At 32.9% G+C, this 24418-nt stretch overlaps 2 protein-coding genes and 2 long non-coding RNA genes across 4 annotated transcripts; 2 read left to right on the top strand and 2 right to left on the bottom strand.

The window, feature by feature from the left end:
• Nucleotides 1-1508: 1508 nt before the first annotated feature.
• LOC130951940 (eukaryotic translation initiation factor 6-2) lies at nt 1509-4813 on the top strand. The gene is made up of 8 exons (XM_057880698.1): nt 1509-1611; nt 2128-2179; nt 2356-2452; nt 2577-2662; nt 2868-2912; nt 3908-4038; nt 4176-4286; nt 4374-4813. Exons 2-8 carry the CDS (start codon nt 2170-2172, stop codon nt 4629-4631), a joined length of 738 nt encoding a protein of 245 aa, XP_057736681.1. The 5' UTR covers nt 1509-1611; nt 2128-2169; the 3' UTR covers nt 4632-4813.
• A 1386-nt stretch (nt 4814-6199) lies between these two features.
• On the bottom strand, nt 6200-11994 carry LOC130950970 (T-complex protein 1 subunit gamma-like). The gene is made up of 14 exons (XM_057879575.1): nt 11814-11994; nt 11586-11637; nt 11121-11182; nt 10300-10372; nt 9990-10057; nt 9761-9830; nt 9348-9416; nt 9200-9271; nt 8858-8931; nt 7611-8273; nt 7414-7539; nt 7136-7240; nt 6987-7061; nt 6200-6714 (listed from the first exon to the last, which is right to left on the bottom strand). The coding sequence occupies exons 2-14, from the start codon at nt 11608-11610 to the stop codon at nt 6523-6525; spliced, it is 1674 nt and encodes a 557-aa protein (XP_057735558.1). The 5' UTR covers nt 11611-11637; nt 11814-11994; the 3' UTR covers nt 6200-6522.
• A 374-nt stretch (nt 11995-12368) lies between these two features.
• Nucleotides 12369-14010, top strand: LOC130948125 (uncharacterized). Its single transcript, XR_009072940.1, has 5 exons — nt 12369-12647; nt 12764-12804; nt 13066-13149; nt 13229-13329; nt 13478-14010. It is a non-coding gene; the product is annotated as an uncharacterized LOC130948125 (long non-coding RNA).
• Nucleotides 14011-14188: 178 nt separating this feature from the next.
• Nucleotides 14189-15959, bottom strand: LOC130951285 (uncharacterized). Its single transcript, XR_009073906.1, has 2 exons — nt 15606-15959; nt 14189-14679 (listed from the first exon to the last, which is right to left on the bottom strand). It is a non-coding gene; the product is annotated as an uncharacterized LOC130951285 (long non-coding RNA).
• Nucleotides 15960-24418: the final 8459 nt, after the last annotated feature.

Below are 24418 nucleotides of genomic sequence, written 5' to 3'. Positions count from 1 at the left end.
TTTTTTTGAAAAAAATTAAGCAGACTAACCTGTTACTTTCCATAAAATAATAATAGACTAGTATTTTGACTTTTGAACCCAACGGCCTTGATAGAGCGAGACAGGTTACTAGTTTTGCCACCACTACTATGAGCTACCACTGCTTGATGATGGATTTTGGGGCCTACACCAACTATACTAATACGTGCATGACAAGGAAAAATAAAAAAATCATGACTAATCAGAAAGCCGCTACCGTGAAAGTTGTGTTTAAATCATAGTTATAAAAAATATCAACACTAATCATAAACACCCCCGCCCCCTCTTTTCTCTCTCTCTCTCACAAACGGAACCCTAGCAGCAGGAGTAGCCAGCCCCCCAGTCGCACTGTTGCCGATCCTCTTCTTCTGGATCCCTTCTCCTCGCGTCGCCAGAAGGTCTGCTCTGAGCTGCTCGTGAAACCCGCCTATGTCCTCATTGTCGTCGGCCGCCCTGAACTCGTGTATCCGTCCTCGTCGTCGAGCCCTCTCCCTCTCTCTCTCGTCAAACCTCTGTCTTCGAGTCTCCTTCTCTCTGTTCGAGCTCACTTTCCTTCCTCCATCGCCGTTACTTTCCTTCCTTTCTTGCTGCCGTAAGCAAAGTTGTTGATTTTGTTAGTTTTACTGATTTTGAGTTGCTGATTTTTCTGTATTTATTCATTTTTGCTTATTTTTTAAAAAATTTTGATGGATGATGGTTGATAGTTTTTTTTGTTAAATTTTCTAAAATAATTTTGTTATTATGTTGTTGCTAATTTTTTGGAATTGTGTTTGTGGCTGATTTTTTGAAATAATGTTGTTGCTATTTTGTTAAATTTTGTAATGATTATGATTTGTTGCTGTTTCTGAAATAATATTGGAACACTTACTGGTGATTATGATTTATAATGATAAGTGTCTTCGTTTAGATAAAAATTTATTTGTTAATGTTTTTTTGATGGTAAAATATTATGTGCTGTCATTTACGTATGTTTTTATTTTTTTTAGTTATAAATTTATATATTAAATTTTTAATAATTTTACTTTATATTTAATTAAATCATGGTTGAATTTTAGTTGAATCACTAAATGATTGGTTTTCGGAATCTTGATTTAGAGTTTTATTAGGTGAGCTCTTAAAAAAAAGATTTTTTTTAGTTATTTTTTTTTAAATTTTATAAAAATAAAAATAAAATTTTATGTTTGGATATTTTATTTAAAAAAAATTTATTTATTAATTAAATTTGAGTATAATAATATAAAGTATTTTTTGTTTATTTATTTATATAAATTTTTTTTATAAAAAATAAAACTTTTAAAAAAAAGATATAAATTACAATTTTTTAAAAAAGATATTTTTTATTTTTTTAATATTTTACTTCTACTATTAAAAATTTATCAAATACATTTAAAAATAATAAAAAAATTATTAAAAAATAAGATTTTTTTATTGAAAAAAAATCTTTTATGAAAGATAAAGATGTCTAAACAAAGTCCTTAAATAGCTATGGGGTTCGCAATGAAAAAATCAAAAATCAAAAATCAAATACCAAATACCAAGTACCCAATAGCGGTGCCCTACCCTCCACCTCTTCCGCCACCTTCCACTGTTTAGGTAAACCATGACCACCCATGCGCTCTTCTTTGCTTATTTTCGAGCTTCAAGTGTGAAGTTATAATATTTTTTTGTTTTGTTATAGCTAGATAATCAGAGCCTGGTTGTTGTTGTTCTTCTTCTTCTTCCCTATGTTTGTGAATGGATTATTTTTCATTTGAACTTTATGTATATGAGATATGAATATCTGGTGGTTGGTGCTTAGTAGTAGGTTTAATTTGTGAATGGGTGTTCCAGCTGTTATTCAATACAAGCTTGTTGATCTTGTTGGATTGGTTTGGTCTCTAGTTCAAGTAGCTGATATGAAATAAAATCATCAGTAGTTGTTGTTGTTCTAGTGTTAGAGTTGAAGCTCTTGGATACTAGGACTTGTGATCATCAACGTTAACAAAAGAAAAAGGGAAAGGAAGAAAGAAAGGGCTTCCACTATATGTTTTTGGATTACATTTAGGTGCATATTGCTATTATTTATTGCTTTATTTTTCATTTAAACCTAACTAGATATTATTGCTACAGATTCTTAGCTGCAGTTGGGCAAAGATTTTTCTCATCTCTGTCATGGCAACTAGTAAGTGATGAGTCATTACATTTTCACTTGTGTTTATTCGTTCATTTTGTATATAGTTTGATTATATCAGTTACCGCTTTGATCATCAACACATTATTTTAGGGTCAACTTTAATGGGAAATTATGTGTTTATCTTAGATATGACATTGTACTTGATGGATATTGATTTCCTGCAGGACTTCAGTTTGAGAATAATTGTGAGGTTGGAGTCTTCTCAAAACTTACCAATGCCTACTGTTTGGTTGCCATTGGGGGTTCCGAAAATTTCTACAGGTTCCATTCTTTTTGGATTAGTGAAAATATACATATTTCCCGGTGGATTCAAGTTATTTTTGACTTTGTTGAGATTGTAAAAGTGGATCTCTTGATGAATAAATTGATGTGTCTTTTCATGCAGTGCCTTTGAGGCTGAGTTAGCAGATGTTATCCCTGTTGTCAAAACCTCCATTGGTGGAACTCGTATCATTGGTCGTCTTTGTGTTGGTAAAGTTTTTCTCTTGGCTTGTCAAATCTCAATTAATATCAATCTTTAAATTGTGAAGTCTTGAACTATCGAAATACTGATAAGAATGACTACAATTTTTCCCCTTCTAGAAAAACAAGCAAGAGATGGTTACCTTAGTTTCTTCTATTAATTGATTATTGCATTTTAGACCTCTCATTAACTGGACTTTCTTTTGGTGTGCAGGAAACAAGAATGGTCTTCTCTTGCCCCATACCACAACAGACCAAGGTTTTTCTTAATTTTTTGATTTTCTGATTAATATTGTTCATGTTAATTTTATTATTAGTGTATTTGATTTCAATGCCATGGTTGCATGTTAATTTGTATCCTTAGTGTTGTTAGATGCGATTTGGTTGTTGTGTTGTATCTTGTCAAAACATCTTGGTGCTTGGTGCTACACCCTCTTTCAAGAGGAGAAATTAAAATTCACCATACCTATTTTTATCACTAAAGTAATCTGTGTTCTTTTTCGATAGTGTTGTCAAACTAAGGTGGCATTTATTTTTCGGAACCGTAGATGGTTGGAGATTATCTTTTAACGGAAAACAAAGCTGTATACAAGTTTCTACTAACTAGTGATTTTGGTTATCTTGCATGTTACATATCTCCATGTTTTGTAGTGTGGGAGTTGATTATAAGTTAATTCTCTAGTGTGCAATTTTGGAATGTTCTGATGTCTCGTAGATCCATGATTTCCAAAATTGATTTTTGGAAACGATCAAACAATATTGTAGTGATTTAAGTGCATAACCCTCACATAAAACTATTAATTTTCCACCACTTTAACAGTCTCGTGAGGGATTATGCTCCTGAACCACTACAACATTATCCACAGGAACTTTTTAGAATGTTGTTTAGCATTTGAGCAGTGATGTGTTGAGTTCTGTTTTGTTAGCACAGGTAAGATAGTTATCAATTACCCATATCATAAGAACTATTTCTAAGATTTCTCAATAGTTGTAAGTGAACAACTAAAGCAATACCAAACAAGCTGCCAAATTACAGGCTACCTATCTTGTTGATTCCAAGCATCTGGAATTGTTATAAACATTGTTTCCAAAATTATTCTTGATGTTTGCCGTGGTTGTATCAGTTTACTTGTCTTAGATTGTTTCTTAGTAGCATTTTTCTCATATATGGCATATCCATTGTTCAAGTATGCTCGTCATGATATTGTACTGACTCATCGTACTTGATCGTTTTTGCCACGGCTGTTGCTGAAGAACTTCAACATTTGAGGAATAGTTTACCCGATCAAGTTGTTGTTCAACGCGTAGATGAAAGATTATCGGCTCTGGGAAATTGTATAGCATGTAATGACCATGTTGCCCTCGCACACACCGATCTCGACAAGGTAGATTGTCTTGTTATAGCTTGTAGCTTTTTCTCTCTCCTATCTATGCTAATCCTCGATACATATTTAAGTTTGTATAGACACTTCTTCACATGATTTTACCATGCTTTAGTATTTACGTTGAAATTGGTGTTCAGGAAACTGAGGAGTTAATTGCAGATGTTCTTGGAGTAGAAGTTTTCAGGCAAACTATCGCGGGCAACATTCTTGTTGGCAGTTACTGCGCCTTATCAAACAGGGGTGGTTTGGTAAGCACAAGATGTTCTCTTCAAAATTGTAACTTAGATATGTGTACAACATTGCTATATATGAATATGACCGTACCCTTGGTTCAGGTTCACCCACATACTTCAATTGAAGACCTGGATGAGCTTTCGACCCTTCTTCAGGTGCCCTTGGTGGCTGGGACTGTCAACCGTGGCAGTGAAGTAATAGCAGCCGGCATGACAGTAAATGACTGGACAGCATTTTGCGGGTCAGATACGACGGCAACGGAACTGTCCGTGATTGAGAGTGTTTTCAAGCTGAGAGAAGCACAGCCCAATGCAATTGCGAATGAGATGAGGAAATCTCTCATTGATAGTTATGTATGAGTGATAAAACTGTAGCCACTTTGCATACCGTAGTGTTCTGCTTATTTTGTGCCAAGGTATTAAAGTTTTGGTGATAGCTTTTGTGATATTTTTCTATTTTTCCTTTTGTGGAACAACTTGGTCATAGTGTGTCGTCTAAATTATAAACACTTAATTCAATCAAGAATTTTGGCTTTAATTAATTGTATGTGTCATGCTCTATTTTGTTATTTTATTGAGTTTGCGATGATCCATTAATCTATAGCTACCGGTGCATGACTGCAGGCACTTGCGTTACATGGGCTTGATATATATATATATATAAATAAAGGTTATCACCACGCGAGTATATTTTGTATTTTATGTAGTAGTATCTTTTTATTTTTCAAATTAACATAAAAATAAGAATTAGGGTTAGAAAATGGTCCATTACCAGTTTACCACTAAACTTGTAACGTTTTTAAGATTTGGGAGAGGCATTGAAGTCATTTATCATAACCAAACTCATTTACTAGCTATCATATTGATTCATATAAATTTTTATAAATTTACGAAGATTATTTACACAAATTTGATAGTCACCCACACATAATTTGGTTCAATAGAATTTCTTTTGTAATAATCTACTCTATTGCTATTAATGTAAAGAAAAAGTTGGACAACTCTTAGTTCTTGAAACTAGGAATGCTTCAAGGTATAGAGAGGGCGTTCCTAAAAAATTTGAGGTTAATACACCATTAGTGAAAGATGTTGTAGATGTATTAAGTACCCGTTGTTGTGAAGGGAAAATAGAGTATCGCTTTCTTGTTCTTAAAGTTTGAATTGCTTTGAAATCATTAAGGGTCGTTTGGGAAGCTTTAAAAGTAACTTTTTTTAGCTTTGGATTTATAAAAAGTAATAGTATTAATGTTTAGTGCAATTTTCAAAATCAAATTGCAGCTTTCTAAGAAGCTATTTAAGAGTTTATAGAGAAGTTAAAAAAATAACTTCTCTCATAATACTACTACTTATCACATTTTTATAAAAATAAGCACTTTTAAAACTAAAAATTCAAATACAAAATAACTTATTTATAAGTTATTTTTAATATAGTCATTTATTAGTTAAATTATTTTTTCAAAAATAGCTTAATTACTAGACCTAAATCACTTAGAGTATACCATCTCGGTGAGGAGCCTGTAAATTTATTAAGGTTTAACAACATTGCATTAATTATTCTTTCAATCCTGCTACTTGTAAATTTACAGGGTTTAGATATAACTAGTATTTTTCTAATCAAAGAGCAAGTTACCGTAATTTTTTTTTCCTAGCCTTTGTCATTATAATTGTGTAAGAGGGATAAAAGTTATATGTTTTATATATATACAATATTTATAAGTTATTTGTATAAGAATATTTAGGCACGTTGCATCATTCTATAAGTTTCCTCGAGATCCATAATGCGGAGGTGTGAATAATTATATGGTGATGCGAAAGTGTAAATGATTATGTGGTGCAGAGTTATGACAAAAAAAAAAAAAAGGAAATAGGAAGTAATTAACTAGTAAAGTTTTCCAACTTAGCAAATGACCCAAGTCAACCGATTAAAATGAAACTAAAAAAAACTAAATACGACTCTTAATAAACACTGTATTTGCATACAAAAAGAAATGCCTTTTCTAAGCAGTGAAAGCGAAAATTTTCCAGTGGCATTTGCAAAAAATCTCAACAATGAACAATCATTGTAGAACCAAATATTGTATGGATGACGAGAAACGGTCTGAATTTACCCTAGCAAAACATTAAAGGTACAAAGCAAGCTCCAAATCAAGAACTCAAAACTTAACAAAGAGACTAGAGTGAAAAGCTCAGCAAGACCTAACAAAGGTTCAACTCTATATGTCAAAAAAGCACCGTCAGCTTAGTCATGTTCTCAGTCAGGTAGAATTTGCTCGCCATCGGCATCTGCCTCAGTCTCAACCTTAGGCTTCGAAGGACCCTGGCCTGCTCCAGGAGCCTGCCTCTTCTTGATTCCACTCACTACATCGTCAATCCGGAGAAGCATGCAAGCAGCTTCGATTGCAGTCTTAAATGTTTGTGCCTTCACGTTGTATGCATCCCAGATCTAAGATCATATTAAGAAAAAACAATTCAGAGCTCATTCACATGCTGTATCTGTAAATCACTTGAAATGATGTATATATGTACATAATGCAAATCTAGTATAGATGCTCGTGAAAAGCAAAGGGAAAAATTGAGTAGGTATTGTCTTCTCTATTCGGGAGTGAAATAACTTAAGCCTGTCGGACATAATTCTAATATGATAAGACTAACATTGGTTGGGAAATGGTTATTGGTTGTTTTCGGAATATGTCGAATTAAAGAAAATTAATGCACCTTAGCTTCTTTCATGTCAGTGATGGCACCAGTATTTCCATCTATGCCAACCCACGCATTCTCTCCATTCGCATGCTATATTCCAAAACACAAAATTAGACATGATCAACAAAAAAATCATCTAGAAATGAAATTTCGAAAGTTCTTACTTTTCCTTGTAGTGCAGTCATAGTCCTGATGACGTTAATTCCACAATTTTGTGCCAAAGTACGAGGTATAGCCTCAAAAGCAATGGCAGCTGCTTCATAGGGCCACTGAGTCAACAAGAATTCGTAAGTGAAAACCAGATTAAACTACAGCTACGGGACGATAAAAAAAGCCTACCATAGAACTTAAGGGCAGGGGCAAGATTACACTCACCTTCAGCTACGGGACGATAAAAAAAGCCTACCGTAGAACTTAAGGGCAGGGGCAAGATTACACTCACCTTCTCTATTCCTTGAACTGATGAACTCTTCTGCTTCAAAGTCGCTGATACAGTCAACTCGGTAGCACCACCTCCAGGAACAAGATTTGGGTTTTTTATTATATTCCTTGCAACAGACATAGCATCCTGTCATGAAAACATCATTTAGGAAGCAGTTACCAAATCTACAGGTTCTCAGTGCCAATCAACAAGCATACCTGTAAGTTTCTTTCAACTTCATTCAAGAGATCCTTACTAGCTCCCCTCAATAGTACAGTACAAGCTTTAGGGTCTTTGCATTCAACAATAAATGCAAAAAACTCATCTCCGATTTTCTTTACTTCAAATAACCCCGCGCCAGTACCAACATCAGATTCCTGTAATTCATCTGGTCTGTTCACAATAACAGCACCACATGCTTTTGCAATTCTATTATTATCAGTTTTCCTCAGCCTTCTGATAGCACTCACTCCATGCTTGCTAAGATAATGGCATGCCAAATCACTAAGGCCCTTCTCTGTAATCACTAAATCAGGTTTAAACTTCAATATTTGCATGCAAAGCTCCTGAATGTATTCTTCTTCCATCTTCAACAAGAGACTCCAGTCTTCTTCTCGGAGAAGTTCAGCATTTGTTTGGTTTTCACCCTTTTTATACTCAAGGGGACTGTCAAGAAGGATGATGCGTGGGTTAACAATTTTTCTCCTCATTTTGCCAGGGGCAACCACATCTTTGTTTATCATAACTCCTTTAAGAACTTTGGAATCCTCCAGCTGCCCACCAGGGACCTTCTCAACCTTAATATAATTTTTTATATCTACATCTCTCAAGCCTTTGCCAAGATCAACACCCACTGTGGTAGTAGCATCAATAGCTAAATCCTGGAAATTAACCAAACAGATATAGAATTATTATCCAGACGTTTAAAGTCATGAAAAAATTGAGTTCACAGTATCATAAGGTTTTAATAACATTAACTCGAAGCAAATTAAAAAGGTGAAGTCAAGAGCCAAAAGACGGGAATAATTTCCAAGACTTCTTGTTTGCTACATTTTCATGCACCTGAATATTAATAATGTATACTTATAGCTATGCAAACATGAGTCATCCCAATTACTCCATATTCCAACCTAATTATACAAAGATAACTCAACCTACATCTTGTGTATATGCTGACAAAAATAATTCAGCCTCTAGACAATATGCTCAAATTACAACATGAACAAAAAAGTTGTATTGATCAAAATAACAAATGAAAATTTTTATAGGTTCATTCATGGCTGAAGAAACTTATGCTTCACAATTTCCCTTCAACTAACACTGAAAGTATTATGCCCGTTTATTGATGGCTTTAAAAACTATCCATAAGCAAGAAAGATCCAGCCAACAAATAAAAAGATATATAAGGTGGATGGGGGAAGACAACAAACTTAAGAATCTAGCAGAAAGAATAATGTATACTCACAGCAATTAAATCCCCAAATTGACTAGTGAATTTGGTACCTATGCAGCTTTTAACTAGCCCCAGCATTGTGGATCCTGCAGTTTTATCCACATGAAGAATGTGTAAACATGAGACTACATGTAGGGGATTACAGAAATAATATAGATCAATTGTATCAGAGTATCAGACAAAATAACTTCAAAATGGTAATGGCATCTGTTGAGCATACATCATACTCAGATAGTAACAAGTCACAAACTCACCAAATCAACAAAAGTAAACAATGTAATTTGTGGAAAGTGTAATTGGTAAGAAACTCGAGCAAACAAAATAAATAGATAAATATGTGGCAGCAATACTTACTATCTTTAGTATCAATAGGCATTGCAATTTTGTCAAGAACAGCAATGGCATCCTCCAGAGCTTTGTTGTAAGCTGCAGATCACAAAGTGATGGAGTCATCAAATACAATAGCAACTGTTGGAAAAGATCCAGAAGCAACTATAATTACCTCGGCAAATGACTGTGGGGTGATAATTCTTCTCAATGAAAGCTTCAGCAACATGAAGCATCTCACCAGCTGTAAATATATTAAACATATAAAGTATGTGGAGAAAATGAGGAAGTATTGCTCAATAAATCAAATGAGATTTTAAGATGAACAACAAAATATGGAATTCACCAATCATGACTTGTTACTCAACCATACAGAAATAAAGTAAACAAAGCTGTGCAACAACTGTCCTTCACTCCTTCGAGTCTCAATTCATAACAATATCAACAGTTAAAAGAGTAATGGTAGAATGGATCCGCATGAAGTAAAGCACCAGGTGAGAATTTCTTACAAAAACAGGATCTTTTCCCACTAGGTGAAAAATCATTATTTGAGAAAAGGAATAAGAAAACAAAATACATAAGATATACCAAGAATGATGACAGATGTTGTTCCATCTCCCACTTCTTCATCTTGGGTACGACTCAATTCAATCATAGACTGCAGCATTGCAAATAAGAGTGCAGTATTAGAAATTTCAAACCAAGCTGTAACTGAAACCTAAATATCTTTGCATATACAGAAAACCGTGTTTTCATAAAATTCTTCTCAGAATGCAAGCAAATATCAATGAAGTAAAGTTAGAGAGGTAATTCATACCTTTGCAGCTGGGTGAGCAACATCTAATTCACGCAAGATAGCATTTCCATCATTTGTCACCACAATTCCTATTAGTTGAGGAAAAAGAATGGGTATCAGACAAATATGTAGAAACAAAATCCAAGATTGCAAATGAACAGTTATACTAAAAACAAATAGAAGAAATTAATAATATCAGGGAAGAGTATTACTTCAAAGAATGCTCAATATCGTTATGTTAAAAAATAATTTAAAGATGAAAGTTATCATGACATGGAAGAATCGTAAATAGCATCAAGTTAAAAAGTATTATGAAGGAGAAAATACTGACCACCCCCAGCATCAAGCAGCATTTTTAACATCGATCTAGGTCCCAAGGTTGTACGAATTATATCAGCAACGGCCTGGCAGGGACTAACCATATTAGAAAACTAAAAAGATAACTAGAGAACAGATCACATGAAATCCAGATAATCCGCAATTAAAGTTCTAACACAAATACAATAGCACATACTATCTGTTGCATGATTTACTTTACTAAATCCTCAACATATGTAAGCATATCAGTCCCATAAAAAGAGAAAACATTGCCACCAGTCACCATAATTGTTTCGGAAATTTGGGATTGTACATTGAAAACAGAACGAGTTCAAACAGAACAAACAAAAATGGTCCAGAACTTACAAATTCTTGGAAGCAGAAACCTGGACGTATAAACTAAAAACAGAAGATGATTTTAAATTATATTATCATGAGTTTCTAACTTATATTCTTCAAATAGTGTATAGATGGTTTTACACCAATCCAAGAAATTAATTTAAAAGGAAGACCGAATACGACCACTTTTGTAGAATCACACTGTACCTCAGTTAGTGAATGAAATGTCGCAATGCACCTTAACCCAAACTATATATATATATATATATATATATATATATATATATATATATATATATATGTGACTACTTCCCCTTAAGGACAAGGGGTATAAATAAAAAAACTGCAACCCCCCTCCCCCTCTCTTTGCCTATCTCTATGATTTAAACTTTTATTTTTCATCCAAGGGGGAATCTTTGAGGCATAAAATGTCAAGAAGACAATCACACAAAAATCTAAACCAGAAAGTTACACTCAATAGTCAATATCTCATACCTTTGATGCATTGATATTAGCATGCTGCACCTTGCTACCAGACTCACGCTTCAAATTGTCCTCTGCTCAATTTCAACACATATTTGATGATCGATCAGTACCCAATGAAAGGCTCATAATGCATAACCGAGAAAACCCTCGATTTAGTGAATAAATATCATGAAAGTTAAAACTTGAGAATACCACACAAGAAAATGAGAACAACAAAAAAAAGAAAAAATACTTAAACAGAAATGATACACTTGCTGATTTAATATTGAAAATTAACGAAACTTGGTTTTTACTTTTAACTTCAAAAAAATCACTTCAGAGGAAATTTCAATACAAAATTAAACTCAATGGCACTGCTTCCAAGTAATAGTTTAAATCAGATCAAGTAATAATCCACCGCGAAAGTCAAATTAAATGATAATAATAATAATAATAATAATAATAATAATAATAATAATAATAATAATAACTCACTAAGAACTAGAACCGGGGCCTGCATGATTTGAAAGTAGGAGGAACTGCGTTGCTGCACAGAAAAACAAGTTAGGTTCAATCAGAGCAATGAAACGACGGCGTTTAATCGAAGTTTAGAAAAGAAGGTAGCAGATAGATATGTATGCTACGAGAAAGGGGGAAATGTGCGGGTGTGAATCGGAAGAGGGTTCAGCGGATCAGAAAGAAGAAAGGGCATAGTTCAGGTACCTGGTTTTGGTAGAAGAAGAGGCAGCTAGAGCACACAAAGAAGAAGAAGAAAACTTTTTCCTTTTTTTTTTTTTTTTTGCAGTTGCAGGATGCAGGTCGAAGTGAAGTGACAGCGCAAGTGAGGGACACTCTCAGGGTTCTTCCTTCCGCCAAAACCCTTCTTTCTTCACTTCCACTTTACCCTTTCTCTTTCTAGTATTCTTTTTCTTTTCTATTTAAACAAAAAAAAAAAAAATACTGCTAGATTTAATTTTTAGTTTTCGATTAAAAAAACGTAATTTAATTCTATACAATCGTATTGTTGTAAATTCACATTAATTTAAATATGAGATTAGTTAACACGGGTCTGGCTAAAATCAGCCCAACTCTTTTGAGCTTATCTGATGTATCATTAAATTTAAAACGTTAGATTAAATTGATAAACGATCTAATGGTTTATATTTAAATTATTATTAATTTAATAAAAATTACACTTAAAGACAACAACTTTTTTGATATTTTAAATTGGCCCAATATATAAGTTTAGAACCAAACCCTTCTTGCGCCCTCCACCCACTTTCTCCGTCTTCTTCCTCAAACAATGAACCTCCGTTTCTTCTTCTACACCCTTTCGGTCTACTTTCTTCTTTTTAGCGATGTCCTTCCGCTTCTTTCTCTACTCAATGTCCTCTACCTTCTTCCACAACGACTTCATTTCGTTTTTCTTCTCAAATTTCTCAAACCTTTTTATGGTTTTGGTCAAAATAGGTTGAACTTTAGTGGAGCCTCGAGTTGGGAACAAGTTCCGTATCGATCGAAAAATTGGTAGCGGATCCTTTGGAGATATTTATCTTGGTGAGCTTTCTTTCCTCTCTCTTTTTATTTGTTTTTTTTGTGCATGTTTGAACTTCGAATTTCTGAAATTTCCGATTAAGTTTTTCAGATTAATTCATTTTAAAAATTTTGTGTAGGTAACAATATTCAGACAAATGAAGAGGTTGCAATTAAGTTTGTGAGTACTCTGATCAATCTTTTATTGACTCTGTTATGGTGTTGTGAAAATTGTTGGTTGGATTTAGATCTAATTGATTATTGAATACCCGTGAGCTATCAACAGTGAGTGGAATAGATTCAAAATGTATGTTGATGATAATATATATAACATTGATGTGACACTGAATGTGCAGAAACTAGTAGATGTATTGAGTATATATTTTGTGCAATATGTTGGCTCCTCATGTTGCTTATGTCTTGTACCTCTTTTTTGTTACAGTCACAATTAATATGTCTAATTTTATGGCGCGCCTTACCTTCTTGCAGTCCTTTGTTACACATAGAATACTTCTATGCGGTTCAGGTTTGGACTCCATTCGCATTGTTAATAACCAATTTTTTTTATCCATCAACCATGACTTCAGCATATTCTTGCTTTTCAGATGATCAACCTGTTACAAGCAATTGTGAAAACTCCTCATTGTATGTGTTGGAATGGTTATTACCAAGAATTGGATTTCTAGATAAGATTATAGTGAAGGATGTAAGAACATTATGTGTAAATCTTGATTTTAACTTTTAAATTAATCAGATTTGGCTTTTATTAGATTCATTTTTTACTTTTTGCTGAACTTGTAGGATGGTACTTTTGTTGATTCATGAACTATTGGGTATATATTTTGTTTGTGCAGTTAGCAGGTCTGACTTGCAAAATATTCCTTAAGACTATTGCATTGGGTGGTCACTCAACTGAAGTGGTCAGGCTTCAATCAAACACTGACTTTAGCAAATTCCATGGGTGATATTCTAGCTAATGAATCTTATCTGAGAATTTCCGTGATCTACTGTGCTAGTCACATGAAAGTAATTGAGTTAGGTGAAGGTTGAATCCCAATGGTGGCTTTTGCAGAAGAATTTTGAATTGAGACCTTGTAGTAGAAACTCATAATTTAATGTACCAAGTTATGTAATAGAAACTCTGTTTTGTGTTGTAAATGGTTTGGTCTAATTTGACCAAACTCAATTTACGTGTATGAGGCATAAGCTTTGCGCTATCAGCATGAGTGCCAACAGATACCAGAAAAAAAATTAAAGCAAAGAAGCTTTTGCAAAAGGGGTTTCAACATATTTTACTTGATACATGTGTCAATGAATCATTCAAATTTTCAAAACTTAATACTTGACCAAAATTACAAAAAAAATGCCACTAGTCACAACAACCACTACAATATGAGTGAATAAACATACTCTTGATTCAGTTAATTGCTTGTTGCAATTTATGTTATTTGATACTAATTTTCAGATTATTTAGTAGAAATAGAATATGAGCATACTTAATATGCAGAAAACACTTTCAGTTATATTTCTGTTTTATGATGGTTGTGAAGAAAATTGTTCTTGAGTGATCTCAAGACTCAAGACTCATTCTATATAAATTCTAAACTGCATATCCATAAGGATTATTACAATATTTTATTTGAAAACAATTGAACACATGCAGATTCTACCAGTAATATCTCTAAATCAATGAAAGTTAACAACTATTGGTTCTCCCTACTGTTACTTTTAAAAATTTAAGCAAGTAAACATCCTTGATATTATTTAGTAGATACACACAACCCAGAACCTCTCAGAAAATTACAATACTACTCAGATCCACTTCTTTAAGAATGGAAAACTATGTAGAATTTGTTTTTTTTTTCCACTTCATTCTCCCTAATTCCTCAGCAAAATACACATTAAAAATAGAAAAGAAAAAGAAACTATGGTTGCTAGCAATTGCTTTAGATAGAGATCACGGAGATCAGATCCTTTTGTAACATTGCAATGCTTAGACACAATAGGAACTCCAAAAGCCTTTCAATTTGGAGTTGATTTCCCATGAGTTTGCTGCCTGACAAGATTTGTTAAAATCCAAAGTTAACGATGATAAGGAGAAACACAAGTAAACAATAAAAGCCTATGCATGGCATACAGATTATAAGTGAGCATATGAACCCAATTTTTGTTTATAGTATGGCAGTGAGCATTAGAGTAGTTCAAACTGTCAATTGCAGAGGTAAATTAAAACCATCTAATTATGGGAGATGTCAAATAATGATGATAAACTTTAACAAGGTATTTGAGATATTATATGATGACATTTCCTTTTATTCTACCAACAAGCTTCATAGTTCAGTTCTGTTATGGTTTTCTATATCCCGTGAGTTTACGGTCAAAATTTGGCAACATATTTATAGAAAGAAGACATAAAAAATATATATTGGAAACAATATATCATGGATACCAACAATTCCTTAGCAAAACTGTTTTGATCAAATAACATAATGAAACTCAAAGAAGAAAAGAACTGGCTTCAAATTAGATTTTTAAACTGAACAGATATACCTCAGCTACCAATAAGATTTTTAATGAGACCAATTTATAATGAATAAGCAAAACTAACTAATAACCATTGAATTTTTAAAAACAATCACAATACTAATTTCTGAATTTACAAACACACTAAAAAAATAAACAACAATAACAAATAAACCCGAAAATTGAAATAATGACCAGAAATCAAGCAGCAATAGAAAATAAAAAATAAAACATCATGAAAAGAGACAAACCCAGAAATTGAAATCAGAATCATAAAAACAAATACCAAAATTTTTTAACCCTAACTCAGAAATTTTAAACAATCAAGTAAACCGAACAAAACCACTAATCGAATGAAATAAGAAGAACAAAACTCAATTGAATGACTTCATCAAAATAGATTCATGCAGCAGAACATAAAGGGATAAATAAAATGAGCTAAATGAAACAAGTTCATACTGAGGCTGAGGTTCCATTGAAACTCTTGAAGTGTAGCGATGAAGGGGGAGACGGCGCTGAGGACGATGGGAAGACATGGTGCACGATGAAGGCAGAAAGAACGACGACACTCTGAAGCTGAAAAGGGAATTCTCAAATAAATTGGCAGTAGATGTGGGTTTTGTGAAAAGGAAAAAGAAAGAGAGGCTGACCGGTAGTGGGTAGGGATTATTGTTGATGGCAATGGGTTCTGTGAAAAGGGAAGAGAAAGAGAAGCTGATGGCAGTGGATAGGGATTATTGCTGTGGCTGATGGCTGATAGTAGGGAAGAGAACGAGGGTAGAGAGTGTGTTAGTGGGTAAAGGTAGCAAATTTAGGGTGAAGGTAGCTAAATGAATTTTTAAAATATTTGTGATAAAAATAAAAACTTTAATAATTATTATTAAACCCCATTTGGGTTATATTTATAAATTATTTATTGAGTTTATCACAAAAGCTCAAAAGACTTGAGCTTACTAAAGACAGACCCGTTAACACGAATTCTAAAACAAATTTATTATTTGTAAAAAATTTTAAATGTTTTTATTTACAAAAATATATATTTAAATAAATTTTAAAAAAAATTTATTTCGAATATTTTCGTTCTTAAAAAAATTTTAGTAGGTTGAGGTCTTTAAATTTAACAAAAATAAAATATATAAATTTTTACATCATATTTTTAAAGATCTATTTACACAAATAAAAATAACAGATTTAATTGAGATAAAAAAAAAATCAGCTAATCGATCAAATTGAAGTAATTTTTTAATGATTAATTGATTTAAAATAGTAAATTAAAAAAAAAACAAATTTTTTATATATAAACATATTATTTTATTATATTTGATTTAACTCTAATAGAATTTCAGATGAATTTATGAACTTCTAATTCTGCTAGTTTGATTTTTAGAACTTTAAATATAACATAGTTTACTATATAAATTACATTTATCGAATATGAATTGTTTGAAAAGCTAAAAATTAGATATTTAAAATTTATTTAAGAGTTGAATTTTTTTTCATGCTTTAAAATAAATAACATTGATAATTTTAATTAAAATGAGATTTTTAATTCTTGCATTTTTCTATTTATAAACCAAACCACTTTTAAATTTGGTGTAGTTTTCGAAAATAGCTTATCAAAATTATCTTTTGAAACACATCTTTTTTAAAAACGTTAGCATTTATATTTGATAAAATCGACCAAAAACAAAATTGTTTTTTTAATAAACAGAAGCAACAATAATTATACTTAGTAAAATAATTTTTAAAATTTAGAAAGACCACAATAGATATAAATATAAGAGTAAATTTAGATATTTATTAATAATATGAGGTTATATTAAAAATAACTTATAAATAACTTGTTTTGTATTTGTTTTTTAATAATAAAAGTACTTATTTAAAAAAAAGTGATAAAAAGTCTTTTATTATAGAAGAAGTCATTTTTTTTAACTTCTCCATTAAACATTTTAAATGCCTTTTTAGAAAATTATAAATTAGTTTTAAAAATGGAAAAACAACGATTTGTTGTAACACCCTACAATACAAAGTCTTAAGCTATAGTCGTAGATCAAAGGTGGTGAGACATTACAATACCTAAAAGTAAAATACATTCATAGTATTCGAAAGATAATAATATAACTAGGATATTGTGAATAAAGGATAAACAAAACGACGACCGTTGTCACACACGAAGCATTAAAGATAAAAAGCGTTTATATACAAAAACAAAAAATATATTTTGATCCATCATAAGATACATAATAAGAACTAGTCTCGGCCTGCGAAGAAAAGGCCGACTAGAATATTACAAAACCAAAAGAGTATAAAATACATCCTGTTTCTCTAAAATAAAACTGAGGAATATACAATTAATATGCTCAAAAGTGGAGAAAATGCTACATAAGCCAAAATAAAGTCAAAAAGATAAGTCTTCTTCGCTTTACCAACAGGTCCTCCACTCTCAACGAGATGTGTCACGTCCTTTATCTGAAAAATAAAAATTTGCATAACGGATGAGAACCAAAAAGTTTTTAGTAAAGTAATAGTTCCAAATAGAGACTATGTAAAACTATATGAACCCACTAGACAATCCTAGTCTCCAAACTCATAAATTTAAGCCTAGGGTTCTCTTTAATCCCAATAGGGTTAAATTACTAAGTCTCAGTTTTGTAACTATCTCTAGTATCAGTCATTTTCAAGATAATCTCATCTTTACTCCCAGACTCAGTTTAGTATTCAGTTAAATATTTTAATCTATTATCAATTTCACCAAAATTTCAAGCAGTTATATCTCAAATTCAATCTCAGCCTTATAGTTAGATCAATCACAAATAATAATCAATAGGAAATTAATGAGCTAAGTTTAACATACTCTAAACTATTAAGTCATCATTATTCTAGATATCATAATTGCTTAATTCAATATCCAATTTAGTAGTAATAAACACAATTAATAATCAATACAATTCAAATACAAATAGAAAGTAAGTATAGCAAGTAATATAATTAGCAATTAATAGAATATTTAAATAAGCAAACCAAATACAATATGCACACTCAAATAATTTTAAATAGATGCACATGATACATGTCTGTCCTACTAGCCATGAGCTCACGTATCGGTTATACCGCCAGACCTGATACAAATTCGGTTGGCAACTCCCGGATTAGTATGTCTTTTGCGCATCCACAGGAGGAATAAATTTCGAGGGAGAGTACCCTATCACCTTCCCAAATTGTGCCAAAAACAATGAAGAGTGCTGTTTCACCTTGCAACCAAAGAGAGACATGGCGGGAAAAGCTTCGAGGAAGAGTGCCCCACCACCTTTCTTACTTCTAACAAACAATCAAAAGATGATGTGGGAGAATATTCCGAGAGAGAGTGCCCTACTACCTTTCCCACTTCTACATCGCAACAAGAGAGGTAATCCTTCATCATCAACTTGTCTATCATCGCAAGAGAGGGAATCCTTCATCCTCAACTTGCCTATTCATGAGCGAGATCAAACCACCGTCTCCACAACATCACACCACAACCATGAACAAGCAGGATGGAACCACCGTCCCTGCCGGGTGCAAGTGTCAAATCAATACACAAGTGGGATGAAACCCACGACATTGTCACGCAAGCGGGGCAAACCTCCAACCTTTCTAATTAATTATCATTATCAATCTCACACACACAAGTGGAATAAGACCATCATCCTTGCCAAACCGGTCATTCATACCACAATAAATCATATTCATTGACTTAAGTTAGTTTCATAAATTATTATATTTTTTTTAACCCCAATTCTTTACCAATTAATCAATTATGTTATCTCGTAAGCGGGACATTGCCACCATTCTCATCGTAAGTGAGACAAAACCATCATTATCGCACAGTAATTTACACACCGAGCAAGTGGGATGATACTACCGTCCTTGTCAGGTAAGAAATCAATATCACATATAAAACCAATTCACAATTCCATCCAATTTTGCAAGATACGACCCAACATAACCCCATTCACTCATTGACTAATCAACCTATTATTCTGTGAGCGGGATAACACCACCGTCCTTACCATGGGCAGGACGAACCTCCATTCCCGCAACTATTTCATTCAGTTAACTAAGTGTTTATCTGAAAATTAATAAATTCAATTTGTTAAATCTCTTTCTAGTGTATTCAATGCTTATTAATCAGTTATTCAACTCCATATGAAAGTTAGAGGAGTTTACAAACAAACTGAAAATGCTAAATAGATAAAAATTGACATTTCAAAAAATTCTGTACAGTCGTGCATACGCACGATTGTAATTCGAGTTGCACAACATGCGTACGCATGTCTCGTATGTACAAGCAGAACCTACCACTTTCCAATTCATACGTACGCACGATGGGTGCGTATGTGCGGGACTTAGTTTTGCCAAAAATATTGCAACTCTACATAATTCAGTTTTTTACACCCATTTTTAATTCTTAATAAATTTTGCTAAAAAATCAATTTTCATCCATTTTTGGATGGTTTTAAAGTTCTCATTACCAATTTTAGTTCAAGTTAAGTTTTACCCAAATTCGAACTCCTAGCGTCAAGTTATGCCCCATTAAAATTGGTCAAAGAACTCATTTTTACACAATTTTCTACATGATATCATTTTACAAACTCTCAATTTATTTCATTCCAAAACCACCACAAATCATTACTAGGCATCCTCAACACTCATTTATCAACTCTCAATCTATTCCTAACCATTCAAAACCCAAATCACCCAATCTAATGCAATCAATCATTTCATTACTCAACAACAGCATCGACCAACATTTCACACACACCATCCAATTCAAACTCAATTATCCAGTCAAAAGCCAAAAATTATTCACATTAACAATTCCACCATATTTAATACCTCCATTGAGACTTATCACTTACCAAAAGGGTGCACTCACCCAATCACGGTCTCTGGCCTAATTTTCTCATTTCATAGGCATTTATAGGTAATCATACACAATTTAAACCCAATTTAATCATACATTCACACAATGCTCATCAAGACTCACTTGCATCAAAATCATACATCATAGCACAATTTAAATCCAATTCAATCACACATCCAAATAATGCTCATCAAAACTCATTTGCATAAAAATCATACTATCATTATTCAAACCATTCTTCAACCAATTATTCACACTAATCCATCAATAATTCACAACAACAATAATTTTTATTCAATCTTATCCTAAGGACAATTAACCTAGATTTTCACATAACCTTACATAATGTTTACCCAAAACCAAAACTTATACCTTATTGACGGTGGTTTCAAACAACTTGGATATCTTCTCCGAATGGATCTAAGCCTCAATTTTCAACCAACGCCTCTACCAAGCACTTTGCAAGCAACCTAAGCATTCAATCTCGCGCCAAAACAAGTTCTTGAATTTTTTTTCCTCCATCAATCCAAGCCAACCACTCAAGCAACTCTATTGAATTCAAATTCACCAAATTCTCAATCTATGATTCATATAAAATGGAGGTTTATAGAAGGAAAGGTCACCTTACTTTATCCTACTCGAAATTTGGATGAATTCTAACCATAATCTATGCTAGAGATTTTGTATTACATCAAAATAAAAAAATCTCAACACCAAACCCCCTAAAAATGCAAAATCAGGTAAGAAACAAAAGTGGGACGAAAATTTTGAAATTTCTTACCATAATAGTTAAGTAAAAACGAAGACAAAGTCAAGACAAATGTGTAGCCGCAAATAGATCATCGATCGGAGCTACGATTTGTGAGTTATGTGGATTTGAAGTTTCAATAAATAGTAAAGTTATGGCATGGTTCTTCACTCTCTTCTCTCTTAACTCGTTGCTCCCTCTCTTTCTCAAATGGGAGATAATATGCTAAATTTTGTGAGTAAGGCGGCTTATATATCATAGGCTTGGGCCCAATGTGGGGCCCATTTGTAATTTTGGCCCATTGGCCCTACCTAAGGTCAAATTCTTTAACATAAGTGTTTGGATTTTTATTCTAAATATTTTTCTCTTCACTTTTATAATTTTAGTTTTTTCACACGCAGTACCGGACAAATTTAAAATAATACAACAAATTTTAACGTAAGTACGTATTTTCCCACAATTAATAATATCTTCGTGCTCAATTTTATTTTCTAAGTTAAATTTTCACCGGAATTTTTCGAATTATAAATTTTAAGTTTTTAACCCTTTTTGCTCATAATTAATTTATTAATTAATTATTTATCATTTTTCTGGGTTTTACATTTGTACCCATGAACTTTAAGAATTTTGACAAAAGTACCTGTCAAAGGAAAAAACTAATATTGTACCCATGAAAAATGAAGTTTTTAACCCTTTTTGCTCATAATTATTAATTACTTTATTACAATTATTTATATTTTTTTGGATTTTATATTTGTACACAAGAACTTTACGAACACTAACAAAAGTACCTGTCAAAGAAGAAAGCTAACATTGTACCTATGAAAAATGAATCATACGATAAAAGTATCCAAACCCTAATTTTTTGTTGACTTTTTGATAGAATTTCTAAATTATCCTCACCTTTTATCTTCAATCTCAACTCCACCCAATCTCTTTCTCTCCAAATTTCAACGTCTCTAAATACATCATTCTCGACATCCAAAAACAGCCCCTCCAAAAATAACAATACAAGGCTTAAATCTAAAACACAATTAATTCAAATCTATTGTACGAGTATTAGAATGAGAATTACCTTCGCATGTGAGGATAGGGATTGGAGACGGGGACAAAATCGATGATTAGGGCCTCGACTCAAAGTTCACGTTTGTTAAGGCCTTTGTAGGAGGAGGAGAAGAAAGAGTTCCAGTTGGCGTGGCCCGTTGGAGATGGCGAATGTCATTCAACAAAATTGTGGCAGATTTCGGCCTGGAAGAAGAGCTCTTCCGACAATGGCAAGGGCTGAGGAGAAACAATAATCACCAAGGAAGTAGAAGATGAGGTTTGGGATTGTGTATAGGTGTGGTCGTTGATGTTTATGGAATGAGACATGGGAACAACAGTGTCAGAGTCATCGTCGTCCACGTCATCATCTTGCCTTTTTTTAGCCAAACTTTAACATTAAGCCTCTAGAGAGTTTAGGAGCGAGCTGAAAAGGTGAGACCCGAGGACGTGGCAAAGACATTGACCACAACGGATCTTTGACGGCGTCAGGGGTGGAGGAAGAGGGAATTGCAGCGATTTCAATGGCGGCGACTAAGGGTGGGTTGGTGAGGGTGGCAGCGATTAAGTGGCGGGGGTAGTGACTGAAGGGCTGTTTCTAGAGGGCAGAGGGGCTGGAGACGATGGGATTTGGCAAAAAAGAGATGGTGTGGAGTTGAGGTTGAAAATAAAGGGTGAACGTAATTTGGAAATTCTATTAAAAGGTCAACAAAAAATTAGGATTTGGATACTTTTGTCGTATGAAACTCATCTTTCATGAGTAGAATGTCAATTTCCTTTTTTGACAAGTATTTTTGTGAGTGTTCTCAAAATTCATAAGTACAAATGCTTGTTTTTTGTAATATTCCGCATTTTTTAAAAATCTAAATATGAATAAATTGTGACTTATTTTATTTTAAACTCTTTATTTTTATAAACTAATCTATTAAGAGTAATGAAATTAGTTTTATTAATATTTAAAGTTAAGTTAATAAATATTCTTGTGTAAATTTTTATAATTGATTATTTTATAATTTGAAATTAAAATTTAGAAATGGAAGAAACTATATATAATTTAATTTAATTAATTTCTATTATGAATAAATTATAATTTATTTTATTAATTTGAGCTCTTAGAGATTAATTTGTAGAAATGATTAAATTGATTTTCATAAATACTTTAAGTTTAAATCAATTAATATTTATGTACAATTTTTATTATAATTAGTTATTTTATATAAATTAGAATTAAAATTCTAGTAATGGAAAAATAATAAAAAGTTATCTAATTTAATTTAGGTAATTGATATTTTGAGTTTAAACTGTATTTTATCAAATGCGATTAATATGTTTATTTTAGAACTAAATAACTATTTGAACTCATTGATGAATTAATAAATAAAATTATACGTGTTCTGAAATTAATTTTTATAATATTATATTTAACTCAAAAATTGTTATTATATCTCGAATATTTTATAAAATTCCTAAGTTACTCGCATATATTTTACTTAAATCCTAGTTCTATGTTTCTTATTCTGTATGTATCGTAATTATCTAATACGTATATCCACTAACCAATTAAAAGCACACACGCACGCTGCCACCCACCCTTTCCCCAATTTACCACACATTTCAATAGAACAACACAGAGGGAGAAGAAGTGGAAACGAGAGACTGAGAAACAGGGGAAAAGGGAGCAAGAAAGCACGATATGCAGATGGAAGAAGGAGGGAGGCCGTCGTACTTCTAGCCACCGTTGAAGCTCCCCTTACCACTGTCAATGCCGGTTAGGGCAGAAGAGAAGAGGAAGAATGACAAAGAAGAGAGATTGACGGGGAGGGTAATGCTGCTGCTGTCGATTTGGGGCTGCTACAGGAACGGAGGTTCTTATTTCTAATCTCTGTTTTTTTATTTTTTGGAGCTGCCGCCGGTGGAGCTTATCATCAGAGAAAGCAAGCTACCGCCACCAACTCTTAATTAAGCCATATCCTCCTCCTTGTTCTGATTTCAATTTCCCCATTTTTGAAACCATAACACTCTCATCCTTACTCTGATTCTACTTTGTTTCTCTACCATATGTTTGTTTTAATCATAGTGGCCTATATCCTTATTTTAGCTCAGCCCCCTTTTTGGCTTCTATTTTCTGCTACAATTAGGTCGAGTATTGACGCTGGTGCTGCCATGGGACTGTTGAAGCCGCAGGTGGTTCTGATTTTGTTATCTTGGTACTAGTCTGATCTTTTCTTTAGGATTGATCCATTTACACATTCTGTTTTGTCACTGCTATGGTTGCCATGCTCTGGTTTTAATTCAATCTTAGTCCTTGCTTTGTCTTGAATCCTTAGGGATGTAATTGCTTTTGATTCCAATCTAATTTGAATCCTCTGTTTAGCTGCAACCATGGCCACCACTGTGAAGGTAACATTGTTGCTGCCACTGCCGTTCCGGTTGCGTAGAAGTGATTGCTACTGCCACGAAACTAAAAGGGAAAGGAGTTGTCACGTTTAATCTTTGTGAACTCGGCTAATTGAGTAAGGGTGTTTAATTTAAACGGTTTTTAATTTAAGAATACCCACAAAATTTATTGAATAATTGCAA

The sequence above is a fragment of the Arachis stenosperma genome, chromosome 9 (genome assembly GCF_014773155.1).
Source record: "Arachis stenosperma cultivar V10309 chromosome 9, arast.V10309.gnm1.PFL2, whole genome shotgun sequence".
Classification (NCBI taxonomy): Eukaryota; Viridiplantae; Streptophyta; class Magnoliopsida; order Fabales; family Fabaceae; genus Arachis; species Arachis stenosperma.
Note: the sequence above shows the minus strand (reverse complement) of the source record. Positions and strands in the feature narration are given on the sequence as shown.